We start from the raw sequence: 17,496 nt of genomic DNA, 5'->3' as shown, positions 1-17,496 counted from the left end.
ATTTTTACTTAACTGCTGATCTGCAAACTAAAACAAAATTTATAATAATGTAGCCAAAATATTTCTAGCACCTTGATTTTAAATTACTCTTATTTTTATTCACAATTCTGCTCTAAAAACACGTCACAATTTTATAAAATACGTTAATAATAAAAACTTTTACGAGAACATAAATATGGTGTTTACTAATTCACCAATGAATTTTATATACTTTTTAAAAAAGGCACAGGTGAAGGGGAAAAAAACAGGATTTTAAAAATATTTTTGTCTGACGAAATAAAAACATATCATTAGCAAATTGCCTTTAATAAAATATAAAAACTTAACTTGAATATATGTACAATATACACCGTTACAGTTGAACATTAGCTAAAATCATTGAAATTTTAGTGATAAACGGTAGTTTAAAACACATTTGTCATAACAAACAATTACATACATATATGTATATTATTTACAAATCAGCAAAAAACAAATATTGTCAATTTTAAACAACGCCAAAGCGAGTGACATTCGGATCTTACTTTGTTACGGTATCACATGTACATTTATAATATAATTTTATAATCGAATTAGAGACAATCCGTAATATGTATAATATAGACAAAGTTATAAAAATGTTTTATTTTACTTTTTTTATTCATTATTTTTACTACTTAAGGCCACTCGCTCCGTTCGATATATACATTCGATTATAACTAAGTCTTTTTTAGAAGTATCACAAGAACTTTCATGACTATTCGACGCAAAAACATCATTCGACACAAAATGGCACAAGCAAAAGTAATTTGAATCGAGTCAACATAATCATTATTATGTTATTAAACTTTCAAGTATATAATAAATACGTATGTATATAGATAAATCGATCGATTCGTTAATAAATTTGTCATTATTCATTCGTCCTATTCGTAGATACAAAAATATTCATCCGACAATCGTACAGAACGCACACATTCTAAATTAATATCGTACATAAGGACTCACTGCAATTTGGCTTTTCTAGCTTCTACGGCTCGAGACGAGGGTTGTTTTTTTCTACAAATTATATAAATAATTTGGTCCGCAAATCAACCCTGATCAAAAATGAAAATTCCACCTCCATATAATTATAGTAATACATAGTAGGTACAGTAAACTCAGATGGACGACTCAAATTAGATGGTTTTTTTTAAACTTTTGGTCTTAAAAATTAGGTACAGTAAAACAACTTTAATTCGAAAGAAACGTTTCATATAACAATTGAGGCAATATATAAAGTGGAATGGTTTTGATCTTTACAAAAAAAAAGTAACAATACCCAAACTGAGACAAGTCTGGAATCATACGTGAGTGAGTCAAATGAAAATATTATAAATGTGGTAAATACGATTAAAGCATGCAACTAAAGAGAGCAGCGCTTTTCATTCATTTTTAAAAAAAAGTGAAAGTTCAGTATAGTGATGCACGTTTGTCGCTCCAGCAAGTGTATGAATGGATTCTAGTTTTATCCGAACACTACATTTTTTTAAGGTTTTCATTTGACCCATCCTCATATATTATATATACATATGTATGTTTCAACACTTAGACGATTTATTATTTAAGCTCTTTGTACTGTTTTATTGCTCGTTTATAAAAGAAACACTCAACTTGCTTTTCGAATCAGAGTAGTTTTACTATGGAAATATAAATATACATACACAGGTAGAGCTCGTTGCTATACACATATAGTAAAATATGTATAGCTTGAAGTGTAAAATTAAGTTTATAAAAAATATATGTGTATACATATGTTCATATACGTAATATATAGAGAAAAATTCAATCAGCAGAATAAGTTTGTGCTTACACATACAATTTTAATAAATATAGAGGGCCCGTCGTTTACGAGTATACAAAAAAGGTCATGATCAAAAATCGTTCGAAACCAATCACAACCGCCGAAAACTTTTGTGCATAACCCTCGTTAATGTAAATTACGTTAATACAGTTTCGGTTCACTTTGTCTCGTGTCTGATGGCCGATATCGATAGAAACGTAAACGGATTGTGCAAATGGATTACAGGTACGACGGAGAATACTAAATTTGGCAGATGGTCGCTTTTGACCGTTTTGAGCGCATCTATCAACAGCTGGACGTCGGGCGATATCGACACTTTGTAGAAGATTCTCAGATAGACGATGGCCGCCTTGTCTTCTTCGATGCATTCGTTGAGCAGTCTTTTGATGCAGTACCTTAGTGCTTCAATGACTTCTTCGCCGGTTATCGTGGTCGCCAACTGTTTGTGGTGGTTCATGGTTTCTTCGTTTTGACAGGCGAGTTTCGAAGCAGACGGCGACGAAGCTAAAACCGATAATAAATTAAATTAAATACGTATTTATAGCATCTATTGCTTCACACTTGAAATGCACCAGCACACACAGTAAATTTTTAGTGATGATACAATGTACAACGATATTATTAAGCAAAATAATGGAGAATAAAAAAAAATCCAACCTGTAGCAACGTAGCAAATAGCAGCGGATACATTATTTTCATAATTCCACCTCCTCCTGATGGCTATTTTATACTCGCCAATGTTACATCCAGTTTCTTCATCTAAAACAAGAGTAACACAACAATGTACATATATAATATTTTAAGCAGTATTTACACGCGAAATATCAACATCACAAGACACGGGGTGAGGATTCCTCGACGTCCAGCGTAAGAATACTTACATTCGAATCTAGAGTTGTGGCAATGTGCCCAAACGTGCCATTCTATCGGAGCGCCTCTCGGAAGTTTAGGAACTACTACGTAATCGACGATGGCATTATTTGTTCTTCTTTCCCATTGACGACGTGCTTCAGCAATGATGTGAGGATGAGTGATGTAACAGACAGCCTGTAATAAAATAATGTGTAATTGTTTAAACAAACCTGAACTATACTCTATTTGCGTTAGCACAGTCAGTTCAAGAGCTATTCATTCCATCATTATTCATAATTTAGAAAGAGATGGCAAGTTTGGGTTTATAACCCTATTATTAGCTCTAAAGCACACGATACGGATATACGTTCGATATACCATTACTCGAAAAAAAATTATTTTTTCTATTTATAAAAAAAATTATTTTTCTATAAATAGAAAATTTTATTATTATATAAATTTGTTAAAAAAATAAGAGTAATGATAAGTATATCGAACGTATATTCGCATTGTGTGCTTTAGAGCTAATAGTAGGGGTCTAAACCCAAACTTCCCTCCTCTTTCTAAATCATGCATAATAATGAAATGGATAGCTCTTAAACTGACTGTGTTAATGCAAATAGTGTAGATAAAATTACCTGAACTACGTCTCGAATTTGTATTTTAGAATCCATAGCATTCAAGATTCTCTGCACGTGCCGCAGCGCCAATCGGCATTGAACCAGCTCATTGCCTTCGACTAAAAGCATGCTACCCGGCACCAGTGGAATCTGACCGGCAACGTTTATGATATCACCCACCTAAAACAGTTGCAAGATCAATTACCGTCACGTTTCATAATCTTACTCCAGCTATATTAAACCGAAAACTAACCCTGACTGCCTGACTGTAAGGACCTATGTTAGCCGGCGCCCAATGCGATATACCCTGGATGTGCATCGAATGCTTCTCCACGAATTCCGGATCGTTGACCACGGTCTTATACGCGAGCGCTTCCAAAATCACGCCGACGCCTTCAGGCAAAGGGCATTCGACGCACCCTCTCGACGGAGGATTCGGGAAGCTCATGATGTTGACGTAGTCCTTGTTGAGTGTCGCGTATTCGGTCATGTCGTTTATGTAAAGCGTCACCGAACACACGTCGTTCAATTGCAAATCTCGGGTCGACAGCATTTCTGAAAAATTTCAGAAATCAATCAAGATTTTTTTCTAAAAAGAATTGATATTCAAATGAAACTATCTCTGCAGAAGAAGCTTTAGTCACAATTTAAGCTCTTATATTTAAACATTTTTAGCACACAACTGCTTAAATAATTAACATGGATTTAGGCGTTTAAAAAGTAGCTCCAGTTAACAATAAATACTAAAGCGCCTTCTCCAATGACAGGTTCGAATTCAAGCGAGTCGTTTATAAAACTTCATATTGATAAGTTTACCTACTACATAATTTATCCAGAGCGTCTTCCATTCCGGAGCTATTCGGTCTATTCTCTCCGACGATTCCGCCGATCCAATGCCATCCGGAGCCGTTCGAATTTATGTCGGAATTATCTTCGATGACGTTCTTTTCGACTTCAAATTCGATGGGTGTCAACGGATACGTGATGGAAGTGCTGTGTGCCCTATTTCTGTACAGTAGTTCTTGTTCCGCTTTCAAATCGTCCAAACTATCGACGTTGTTTTGATTCAAAACAAGACGGCTCATACTGTTGTTGATTATTGCTTCGTTCGGAGATTTTGACGCTTCGTTCGGTCCAATATTATCGACGACGATTGACGGACACGAATGGGTCGAGGTGAGGTCGCTGACGTTTTGACTGTCGATCAATGGGTTCAATGTAGAAGACTCCGACATTGATTGCCTACGGACCAACTGAATATCGTCAGATGTCTCGAGCTCAGTTTCACTAGCTTCGATGTCGCTAAGATCGCTGTAGGACGATTCGTTGATGTCACTGATGAAGTCTAAAGGTATCCTACCCGTATACGGCAGTTGATCATTCTTCGGTTCTAAATGTAGCTTCAGTAAGTTTATGTAGCCAGCCGGAGCAATTGGATCATTAGAGTGTATTATAACTTGCGTTTCATCCCTGAGGAATAAAAAATGAATTACATTATATTTATCACTATATACTATATACATATCTATACAATAATTCTCAAAAGATTCCTGCGCATTACACATACTAACTCAAAACATGGCAAAGATAAAGAATATGGATGTTTTTCGTTTTCAGCGTTTGCAAATTAGCACACACATTTAACCCTTTGAGTAATGAGTTAATTTATACACATTTATTAATTTGTTAGTACACTCGGAATGATTATTTCTGATGCTATGATTTCTCTTACTACTTTTTTGTATTAGTATGTTTTAATAATTTATTTTAACACTAATATTATTAAATTTCGTTAATTTATTTTAAATATTTTTCATATAATTTTCGGCTTTAGTATAATTATTTTTGTATCAATTCAGAGGCTTTCAATATTTTTTATAAAATTAATATAAAATATTTTTTGTTATGTTCGTTTATTTCGTACTCTTTAACCCTTTGCACTCGTAATCGTTTTCGTACTAGGTATGTCGCCAGCTCGGGAAAAATGAAAAATGTTAAATTCTTTTTAAAAATTAAAATTATATATGTAGAGCATAACTATGAATAAACTAATATCAAAAACGAAGAAATCAGAACAAATACTTGCATTTCTCTAAATTACATTTTAATTTTTTTTGGTTCTCTCAAGTACCATTGGTTGGCAATCCATAACAATAAATTAACACAATAGGGTGACGACCCTTTTTAAAATATTTATGGGACCGAAAAATGGTTAAACCATAAATATACACAAATAACAATATGTCGCTCGGTTTTAGGTTTAGATATATCTACCTGCGAACGAAGCCAGCTTACATCGCTCGCAGAATTACAAATTGTACGTTTTTTCCATAATTAAAGAAACCCACAAGATATCTATATTTATATAAACTAATATTAGTCTCATCGCCCCATCGAAGGGTAAATGGAACGTTGCAGTTAGTGTCATATTATTTTTTATATTTCTTAATTAAAAATAGACAAAACTTTTAATAATGAATATCTGTATGGTAAATATGTATTTGTTTGTAATTTTATACGACGACGACGGTCAATTGGGCGATGGTTTATTTGGCGACAGAAATTAAAAAAAACTTGCACGCCTTGCTTTATTGTAAATATTAATAAAATATACATTAACTATTTATAGGACACCTTGAACAAAGTGGTACATGTAAATACACCAAAATTAAGGTTTATATTTTTCCTATGTTTTTTTTTTAATAATGAACCTAATGTTACAAGAGCACTCGTGATAACGTACATTGGTAGGTCAGTTTACCATTCAATATAAAGTGGACTTAATTTAGAATATTGCAGCCTAAAACGACAAATAAGATATTAATAAATTTTTAAAAAATGTAAGTAAACAAAAATATGTGTCCTATAAAGGGTTAAAACGAAAAATTATATTGGAAATTCCAAAAGTTTGTTCTCACAGTAATTTATAATTCTCAAAATATAAAAAAATCGCGTAAAGGGTAAAATCTGCGATAAGCACTTATCAGCGCTAGTTCTGGGTTATTATATTTATATATAACTACCCTATCCAGTTTAAAATAGATAACGGTAAAGTATGCGATTTTTGGAAATTCCAAAAGATTGTTCTCACAGTAATTTATAAGTCTCAAAATATAAAAAAATCGCGTAAAGGGCGAAATCCACGATAAACACTTATCAGCGCTAGTTCTGTGTTATTATATTTATATATAACAATCCTATCTAATTTAAAATAGATAACTGTAAAATATGCGATTTTTAGCAATTCCAAAAGTTTGTTCTCACAGTAGTTTCCAAGGCTCAAAACATAAAAAAAATTCGCGTAAGGGCCCACTATAAACATTTTTTTGGTAGGTATTTATAATAAAATTACCGACTTTAGCCTAAGTGTTTTATAATATCGGGTAACTCTCTTAAATTCTTGAATAAAAAAATCAAACTGTTTAAGTGATTAATTTTATGATTAAATATGCACTAATGATAAGTAAATATACATATATCTTATGTAGGTATAATATATTTTGTTTAGACCAATAATGTTTTCATCTTTTAATTCTTTTCTAAAAAATATTACTTATATTTTCGTATGTATTTAATTACGTTAATTATTTAATTAATTATAAGATCATCATTTGCATCACATTTATTTGTAATGCATTATTATTGTATCGCCCAAAAGACCATCGCCCGTTAGTCTGTCGCCCATTTTGAATCGCCTATTTGACTGTCGCCCAATATAAGATTATACACTATCATTACAAAACATATCTTCACAACCACTATATTTAGCCATAGCACTATTTTTTCACAATAATATTTAAAAAATAACTTTACAATAACTTCACAATAAAATTACAAAATAAGTAATTAAACAAAATTATCAGTCACTATATATAGTTTCACTTAGACACAAATTACGGACAACCGAGCCACTGTCGAAAACAGAATAGGTAATAAAAACGTCACCGACGCGTGTCAACCGAAAGGCGATCGCCAACTGTTGCCTTTGGGAGTAGCTACGGCAAATCTGCCGTTAAATTTAGTCATCAAAAAAACCCCGACTTATCCCGATAAATAAGCTCTCCCCGGCTTGATTCAGGTAAAAATGATATTTTTTTGATAAGGTATGACTCTTGAAACTCTTGTCTACAACACTGCAAAAACCCCATTCAAAACATGCACAGGAAATACCCAAAAATCAACGTTATATTTCATTAATTGGAATGGTGTTTCTGACGCGCCTTACGAGTAATATAGACCCAAGTACTGGTGCGTCTCACGCACCATACGAGCGGAAAGGGTTAATTTATTGGTATTATTTACTAAAAAATCAATTACAAATTTATTGGCATTTTAAGAAAAAAACAACAAACAGGACGTCATTTGATTGAGGGGAGGGGGTGGCATTTGCCCACCCCCCTTTAAATTTAGCCATAAAAAATGAATTATGTCATTTAATGAAATCGAAATATTAATAAAAAAGACCACTGACTGTTTAACTTTTGCCCCCCCCCCTCTCTTGAAAAAACTGATAGGACATCCCTGGGTATTTTTGGGTTAACCCTCAAAAAAATCTTAAAAAACGGTCTCTAATCAATCCTGATTTTGTTTTTAAAATATGTCATTTCAGTGAAATCATATCGAAATACACTTTCTGGCAGGGTAAACTTTTCCATACATAGTAATACATTTACATACTTATTATTTATTTATATGCGACGTACAAATGTTACAGTGAATGCGTATTTTTCAGTGAAATCCAAATATATTTTCCCCAGTAGATATATATTTCTACTAGCGAAAATATAATTTAACTACTACTGAAATTATATGCTGCTCTAAAATGTCCATGAAACTCAATTTGACGTTTCGAAATGTCCATTTGCTGTTCAAACCAAAACCTAACCTCATAAAAGTTCTAAAGCTAATTATAGTTTTAGTACTTTTATTAAGTCCAAAATACAAATTAAGCCAATTCATCTTTCAGGGGAAAATAAGCGGAAGAAGTACAGACAAACGTCGTATCTCGCATATTGCTCCATAGTTTGTCTGCACTTTAATATAACACTATGTTTTAAAATTATGATAGCTATCCGCACAGATATTACTTCACACTTTTGATATGAGAGTATTGGTAAAAGTTCAAACCGAATTTTGGTCAATATGAGGGCGCAAAAACAATTATTACTTCTCAGAAGTCAAAAATTTAGGTGAAAAGCAATAAAATCGTGTCAGTGCCTTTACGATTTTATTGCTTTTGACGTGGACGCTAGACAGGAACCCCCTTGAATTTAACTAGAAAAATGCATGTCATTTGAAGAAATACTATGAATCTTAGTCTATCAAATCAATATGCAAACAAACGTTTTAATAATTTATTTCAACACTTTTCTATTATTAAATTATATATTCATTGCTAAAAATATATATCTACCAGTGAAAGTGTATTTCGATATGATTTTACTTTAGATTTTCTTAGATAGTGACGTCATTTCAGCTTTTTCCAGGGAGTGAAGGGGGGGGCAAAAGTTGGCCAGTCAGTGGTCGTTTTTTTATATTTTGATTTCATTAAGATTCATAGTATTTCATTAAGTGTCATTTTTTCTGGCCAAATTCAAGGAGGGGGGGGGAAATGCTCACACCTGCCCCCCCCCCCCGCAAATGATGTTTTTGGGGTTTTTGAATAAGCTAAAATGCAGCTGAGGTTTGTTGTTTTTTACTTAAATTGTCTCAAACAAAAGTCAGCCAACATGGGAGCTATATTCAATTTATAAGCGATTTTTATAGAAAATAATACTAATAAATTAATGAGTAGAAAAATAAATCGTCCTTTTTTAATAGTTCGACTTTATTAAAGTATTTTTAAATAACATATTTTTTTCTGGCCAAATTCAAAGGGGGGCATATGCCCCCTACCTCTTTCCCCCTCAACCAAATGATGTCTTGTTCAAGATTGGGTTATATTAAATTTGTAAATGATTTTTATAGAAAATAATACCAATAAATTAAACGAACATAACAAAAATATTTTATATTAATTTTATAAATATATTGAAAGCATCTGAATTGATATAAAAAAAAACAACAAAAGCCTAAAATGTGTAACGAAATTTAATAATAAATTATTAAAACATACTAATATACAAAAAAGTAATAAAATAAATCAAAGCAATAAAACGTTGAGAAACACTGATATTTTTCTATAATTTACTAGCAATGCAATATAAAATAACAATAAATAATTAACAACAGAAACTATTATACAAAAATACATCAAATTAACTCACTCTTTAAGCGGTAAATCAAATTTAAAAAAAATATTATATAAATATAATATTTTTAATTTATTATTTCTTGAGTTATATATGTAAATATAATATATTACTATCTGGGGTACCTCAAAACAGTGAAAGATCTACCACAATACATGTACGGCAACACCGATCAAAAGATTAACACGCCAATATTAGCCACTTCTGTATAATAGCCGCCATTTTGAATTGGGAATTTTTACATATGTTCCGATCTCATATTTTTTTACTTGTTGTAAGTAGCTATTGTGCCAAATTACAGATGAATGCAGCGAAATCGGGCATACTGCATTTACAGTGAATCAGGGTTGGTAGTACTATAATACTGCCAAGGAATTTAGCTGTATATTGCCTGCTAAAGTACAATTAAAAAAATATATTTGAATGTCCTAAAGCATATCAGTGAAAGATACACCGTGGGAGGGGATTTCAATGCTAAACACAGAGAATGGGGATCAAGATTAACCACTACAAAAGGCAAAGAACTTAGAAATGCAATAAGTGAACCAACCTACTGGTCCACTGGTCCTAAAAAATTCCAGAAAGGTGGCAAACAACTACTTGGATAAAGTAGAGAGGCTTGAGTTGAGTTCTGATCATTCAACAGTAATTTTGACCTTTAGTGACAGATTGGGAAAGTTTCCTAGTAGAACTGAAAAACAACACTAAGTTGAATGTAAAGGATGTCCCAAAATTAACGCAAGATTTGAATTTGCCGTCATTTATGAAGTAAATGTTGACAGCTGAGAGTTTAGGGTTAGTAAACATAAATAATAATCATAAATAATCCTATCCTATGTACTTTATGATTCAATAAAAAAATAACAATATAAAGACTAAAAAATGTGTTTTCTATTTAATTCAAATCTTGCGTTAATTTTGGGACACCCTATACCATGTATCGGCAACCTTTTTTGGCTGCGGGTCAAAATAATTAATATGTGACTATTAAAGACTATTTGGGTCAGTGAATATTTTTGGTCCTAACAACCATATATGTGGCCTAGTCGTGACATCTTAACACATTGAAAAAATGATATTTGCAGAACTGAAATGGGTCACTTCAAATCATCAAACGGGTCATAGGTATACAATACAATATACAATTAAAAACCAAACAACAACTCAAGGAAGAAGTTGAATATTACTTACTTTAAGGACATACAAAAAGCAGCTTGGAATAATACTCAAGAACTCACTTATAAGGCAATAACTACACAATAGAGGTAAGAAAAAAGAAGGGCAAGGAAAATATGGCATCAAAACAGAAACCGTAAGAATAAAAACATATTTTAAATAATAAAGCACAACAATTAAAACGATATTCAAAACTACTCACACAACTATTCTGCTCTTAAAAAGTGGACAGTCCAACGTAAAAGTTTCGTATTCTCCGCCTTCGCCGCAAACGTTCAATCCAAATTTTTCTTTAGCGCGTAGCAACTGCGGCTGCAGAGCCCACAGCGGTTTTCCTAAAACGTTCGGTTCTAAGCCCAAAGCTGCAACCTGTTTTCGAAAAATACAAGTCAGACCATCAATCACGCGGACGACGTAATTAAATCTTAATTGAGCGCTTGCCTTTATTACTATGGCGAAGACTTGGCAATTGATCATTTCTTGTAACAGCTCTGTTTGGTCCCGTCGCCACAAGTAAGCCAAAGATACGAGATTTAATCTGCTGCACCTGGACAGAGACAAATTGGACTATTAATTTCAAAGTTGATTTATTTATAAGTGGTGATGAATCAGAACTTACACATTTTCAACTCGGACCCTCTGATAATCGGACAATATCGCACCGACTGATACTCCTTGGATATGTATTGTTTCCTATCGTAGAAAAAAATATAAATTATAATACTACAAAATAGATGTCATTTTACTTTCATGGCATTAGTTTTAAAATATATATTTGCAGTGTCTTTATGAGATCTGGAAAATATGTTTTACTTAGTTAAGTACAATGAACGGGTATTGAAAGCCCTATAAGTCACAAATATGATAGGCATTGACTAGAGATAAACGCTTCTCTCATGTTAAATTCATTGCTTCTCAGATGAAAGTAATTTAATGAGATATGATACAATTGAGAACAAAAAAAATATACCTTAACAGTTTTTAATAATTCGTATAGATCTTCCACCTCGTCATTCTCCGTCTTTTGATACAACCGTCCTTTTTCCAGGGCGTTTCCTTTGGTCCGTCTGCGGAATAAGGGTAATTGCATAGCTTCAGCGATCATTTCGATTCCTTGGTGTCCTACCGTTTGGTACATATAGCTGTCTAGCTCGTCTGTAAATAAACAATGATAACTAACGCTGACAAACATTGCATCTACATATCTCGACAGTGAGTGGTATATTACAATAATTAGATATGAAACAATGTATCACTGTCTAAATATATACGTCGTTTAAATCATAAACTTTCCTAACAGAAAATGTGTAGTTGATAAGAAAATAAAGAACAGTAAAACATGGAATACTTTTTAGACATACCTTTTCCAGTGGGCGCTATATTAGCCAGCGCTACAATCTCGTGACCGGCGGCTATACACTGCATCATATTATAACAACTGTCTTTGCCTCCGCTTATTAGCCCGACGACCTTCATTTTGCAAGTGTCTATCAATAACTGAAACGAAACCAAACGAACCAATGAATTAAACAGGCGTAACCTTATGTAAATATGATCGTACAATCAACATAAAAAAAATTCTAGTATTTTAATATATATTTAATGGTCAATATTTATAGCAAATGGTTAGAATAAAAATATAGGACGATGATGTGATCAAAAAAAATATTATAACATTTATAAATATAAATAGGCAATAAATTATTTATTTTATATATATCTTATAAAATATCTAGCTCGCACTCAAACTGTTGAAAAGGTTAAGTACGAGCGAATGTTGGTCAGAACAGTGAACACCCCATGAATAATTCTCAATGAATCAATTTAATTGTATGTAGGATGTGAAGATATTCAGCACGACGAACGAAGCGGGAATAACGACAGAGCGGCGGCGGAAACCATACTTGTCTTTCTCATATTTTTAAAATAGTGTAATATCGAAGTGTAGATAAGCTATGGAGCAATATGCAATATGCGACGACTGTCTGTATTTCTTCTTCTTCCGCTTATTTTCCCCTGAGAGATGAGTTTGCTTAGTTTGTATTATGGACTTGAACAAATGAAAATTCTAAAACTATAATTAGCTTTAGAACATGCATAAGGTTAGGTTTGGGTTTGAACAGCAAATGGACGTTTCGAAACTGTTGAATTGAGTTTCATGGACATTTTAGAGCAACATATAATTTTAGTGTCAGTTCAATTATACTTTCGCTAGTAGAAATATATATCTACTGGTAAAAATATATTTGAAATTCACTAGTGAAAATATAACTTTTCTGATTATACATTCACTGTAACATGGTATGTAAATAAATAATGATAAGTATATAAATGTATATATTACTAAATATGATAAAGTTGAATTTATACGATTTTAGTAGTACCTGCCAGATAAATTATATTTTCACTGGTAAAAATATATATCTACCGGTGAAAATGTATTCTGATATAATTTCACTGAAATGAATTTTTTTCAGTTTTTCTTTGAAAAATTTAATTAAATAACATGCATTTTTTGGCCAAATTCAAGGGAGGGGGGAATGCCCCCCAATGATATTTTTGTTTGCGAGCCAAACTAAGCAACTTGACCCTAAAACACCTTCATAATGACCACATATTATGATGCTGACCATATGTCAACATAAAACTGATTCAGATCATATAATATAAATACTGATCAATTAAGTGTAATAAATACTGACTGGAAAAAGTGATTCTGACCATCTTTTAAAATAATTCTTACAATTTAAAATATTATAAATATGAATGGGCAATAAATAATTTATTTTAGAAATATTTTATAAAATATATCACTTACATCTAAACTGTAGGACAGGTTAGGTGCTCAGGAGCGTTGGTCAGAACAGTGAACACCCCATGAATAACTCTCAACTAATCTATTTAATTATATGTAAGACGCAAAGGTATTTGGAACGAACTGCCGATATGCAAATGACAGATCGATTCAGTTGTACCAATCTTTATTACGGACTGAAAAAAATGATTCTGACCAAGTCAAAATAATTCTTACCATTTAATATAAATTCTGACCATCTAATATTTATTCCGGCCTTTTATATTGACCCGAAAAATACAAACCATAGATATTAACGAAAATATAAAATATTATTTTTAAAAATTAAGCTGCTCCGATTTCTCATATTCATCACAATCTGGTATTTAATTTATGTCTAAAAGTTAAACTGTGTATGTGTTGAACAAAATCTTGACAAGGTTAAAAATATAATTTATTATCCATTGTACAAAAATAAATATTCAGCAAAGTAACCAAAATAAAGCAAACCTGTCAGTTTTAACGAGCTTATAACGCAATAGGGTTGTTTGAATACAATAAAATTCTTTGTGCACGGTCCAGCTTTCAGATATCATTGGCAAACACTTACAAACATGCGGTTGATAACGCAGTCGCTGAAATACTTATTAATAAATGTCGGACCTACTAAGTGTTAATATGTGTTTGTACAAAACGCAATCGTCTAGAAAGTGATAACGACAATTATATTTCAATTATTGCTGATGCAACACCAGATTCATATCATTAAGAACAAACAATTCGTTATATTATAATAACACTAATGAAAATCAAGTTTATAATGTCTAAGTACTTATGTCCGTACGTTTCGTGGATGTGGAAATCATACTTGTCGGAGTAGATTCGACAGAATCTTGCAAAGAAACGATAGCTTTCTTTGTTATGTTATGAAACCTGCCAAGTCAGAATTGTAATAAAAAATAAAAATAAAATATCTTTAATCTTTTCTTTCTACAACATTTTAAAGACTCGGTGAATCTGCAAACTGCTTTAGAAACTTTCCAGTTGATGTACAAACACATTCGTCAAAATATGAATGTGTCGTAATATCTTGTTTGGTAGATATTGTTAGAGTTATTTAGTTACATAAAATGAATTGCATTATTGAAACCCATAATATAACAGTGTGTAAAAAAATTCAAACAAATCGCAGATTAAAAGACTAAACAGTATATTAAAAAATATTTTCATGTATTTTAAAAATTCATCGATTTAAACGTAGATTTTATAACGTTTTATAAAAATGAAATGAAATGGATAATATAATTTTAAAGGAAAAGAATCAACACTGCTGTAGCATGTTTACAAATGTAATTTTATACTTTTTATTTATTTATTAGAAATCTGACTATGAAAATCGTGACGACAAGTTTCCTTAATGCGTCATGATTACCCGTTATATATAAGTTATTCAAACATTAGATGCATAGATGCATATACATCAGCTCATATTCAAGCATACAATCATATACGTACAAACACATATATTTTTATTGCAAAAGAGCACAACATGTTTTATAAATTAAAAAATTAGTTGTGCACTATTCTGTATAAATTAATCCAGCTTCTCGCAGCTACCAAAAAAATAGCAAAAACCTTGTGTCTGGCGAGCGTTAACGTCCCGGTCACGAAGGTCAAGAATAAGGGATGTAATCGCGACTTTTTAAGGCACTCTACTGCCCGAAGGTAAATATGGATTGTCGAAACTACTTTTCAGTAATTTCAAAGTGTTTCATTGAATTGTATCCTAAGAGAAAGCACAAGAAATTTCCTCTAAATTCTCTCTAACAAGGAATACTTCACTTCACTATGATTCCAGACAAATAATGGTTAAAATCCTTCCATCTAAACTATTGGGAGATTTGGAAAATGTAATAAATGTGAATATTGTTCCAGACACGGATATTTTTCAACACTAGAACTACCGGATCAATCAAAATGATCGGTTTTACTTTTTATCTTTAAAATTCGTACTATAAATTTAATTTCTATTAATATGAATTTAATTTTGTCTGTTTTATTAGAAATAAATAATTTTTTTATTATGGCTACTTATACCAGCACCAGTCAAAGTGACTGGTACAGCGTGTCCCTAAAAAATACGTTTGATAAATCACCAACTTGTAAAAACAAGTAAAATCCTCAGTTGCTAATTAGTTGTAAATAAATCTAAATATTTTTTTTATTTTGTAGATTTATTTTATAATTAATATAAAAATTATTTGTAGATTCATGAAAGTATGCCGAATAAGCCTTGGCTTGCGTCAGTTGTCAAAAACAAATATATTATATGATATATAAATTTCCATATTTAAGAAAAGATGAAACACGACAGTTAGTGAATTTTTTGTACTAAAGCTTATCGCAGGGATGTCATTTAGGCATTCGTCAACTCAAACAAATTAACAAATGTTTATAAATTAACTCACTACTCAAAGGGTTAATAAAATAGTAATAAAAAAGAGTTGAGGAGAAAATAAATCGCTTAACCATATATAAGATATTTTATTAAAAACAAACAATTAATGAGATGAATGAAAGCACTATCATTTCTTTAAAATGATGATGTAAGTCACTGGTTGAAATGTGAATAATCCATTACAGAAAAAATCTTTCATACTTGCATACATTTCTTTGAATAAATTTTGTAAAATATCATTTGTGTCTTGTAATTGTTTTTCCAGATAAGCTTATGCATTTGAAAAGGTTCATTAATGCAGTTTACTGCTTTCCAGTCACAGTACTTTTTTAAAAATAACTCAAAACTTATATATGCTGCCGTTGTTAAACATTTAAAATATTCATACAAATTTAATTTTTAACAAAAAGGGCTATGATCATTTTCTCGAGAAATTTGAGGATTTTTGAGATGAGATTTCACAAAATACAAATTTCAGAGTTAACTCGGGCATGATTGGAAAGAGGTTAATAAACTTTGAAATTTTGTGTTAAATAAAGTAACTAGCCTCATCTCTATCAGGATCCGTAGAATTTAGTTTCCAATTATATAGTTGAAATTGTTTAAATTATACTTTTTAAAAAGAGCTAGTTGTTGCTGTACAAAGTAAATGAATATTTTTCTTTCCACATACAATTTTGAATCAACGTTTCTCTTCTTCTGAAAATAATTTTTAAAGGTTAACTTTTGTTTTATTTAAAATTATTGTTTTAATTTAAATTTAATTGTTGGATTAAATTAGTAGAAATCTGAATATTATGGATGTACTTGTTTAGACCTACATTTCGACCATCGGAAGGTCTATTGCCTGCGTTGCCATATCTGCAAAACCTTATGGGATCACTGATAAGGGAATTTTCACACTCTCTTAGTAACTAAGCGAAATATCAATAATAGATTTCTAAACGTATTGCCTAATATAGCGATTGTGGTTCATTCAAGTGAGCATTTTGTACTATTTACAATACATAGTTTTTGTAGGGCGATAATTTATTTTTAAAAAAACGAATCCGAAACGAGAAAATGGCGGACAGCTGAGACGAATCAACGCACTTTTCGATTATTTTCGATATACGAATATTATTACATTACATAAAAAACAATGCACTTTTCGAACGAACGACTTACATAATTGATGGAGCGATGGCGCCGCCCTCGTCGAACGCGGGGCAGACGTTTGTTGTATCAGTCGGGGAGAGAGGTTAGAGACAGCCTCGCGAGCGTCGACTGCCGACCTAAATTTAGACCTCGTCTCCCACGAGACGTTTATTTTCGACAAACCCCGCCCCGCGCACCTCCTCGCCTTCCGACTCCTGCGCGCGTCTGTACCCGCAACGATATACGATTTTCACCAAAATTCATCAATAATCTCGACAAAATATTACTTTATCCAACCTCTAATTATTCTTTCAAATATAAATGGCTAAACTTTGATCAAATCGATCGACTGCATTGACAGATAATCGACATTAACTTAAGCGACA

General features: G+C 31.8%; 1 protein-coding gene across 2 annotated transcripts; it reads right to left on the bottom strand.

Annotated features, from left to right (window-relative positions):
• Nucleotides 1-290: 290 nt before the first annotated feature.
• LOC148225907 (uncharacterized) lies at nucleotides 291-17,289 on the bottom strand. Of its 2 annotated transcripts, none has more exons than XR_015812387.1 (12): nucleotides 17,141-17,289; nucleotides 12,083-12,218; nucleotides 11,692-11,876; nucleotides 11,341-11,414; nucleotides 11,163-11,268; nucleotides 10,924-11,090; nucleotides 4,111-4,764; nucleotides 3,548-3,849; nucleotides 3,313-3,474; nucleotides 2,704-2,869; nucleotides 2,480-2,581; nucleotides 291-2,326 (listed from the first exon to the last, which is right to left on the bottom strand). XR_015812387.1 is itself a non-coding variant. In XM_088204744.1 (12 exons), exons 2-12 carry the CDS (start codon nucleotides 12,195-12,197, stop codon nucleotides 1,980-1,982), a joined length of 2,376 nt encoding a protein of 791 aa, XP_088060870.1. In that variant the 5' UTR covers nucleotides 12,198-12,218; nucleotides 17,141-17,289; the 3' UTR covers nucleotides 291-1,979. The 2 variants fall into 2 exon arrangements, 1 of the variants encoding a protein (XP_088060870.1); XM_088204744.1 differs by having other exon boundaries at nucleotides 4,115-4,764.
• Between the last annotated feature and the right edge of the window lie 207 nt (nucleotides 17,290-17,496).

Source organism: Plectrocnemia conspersa, unplaced genomic scaffold (genome assembly GCF_051122295.1).
Source record: "Plectrocnemia conspersa isolate PC_06_02 unplaced genomic scaffold, ASM5112229v1 ptg000014l, whole genome shotgun sequence".
Classification (NCBI taxonomy): domain Eukaryota; kingdom Metazoa; phylum Arthropoda; class Insecta; order Trichoptera; family Polycentropodidae; genus Plectrocnemia; species Plectrocnemia conspersa.
Note: the sequence above shows the minus strand (reverse complement) of the source record. Positions and strands in the feature narration are given on the sequence as shown.

Coding starts and splice junctions, on each gene's coding strand:
- LOC148225907 (XM_088204744.1), bottom strand. CDS start 12,197: ATGAAGGTCGTCGGGCTAATAAGCGGAGGCAAAGACAGTTGTTATAAT. Junction 11,091..11,162: donor TCTTCGCCATAGTAATAAAG/GCAAGCGCTCAA, acceptor TTTCGAAAACAG/GTTGCAGCTTTGGGCTTAGA. Junction 2,870..3,312: donor AAATTCGAGACGTAGTTCAG/GTAATTTTATCT, acceptor ATTTTATTACAG/GCTGTCTGTTACATCACTCA.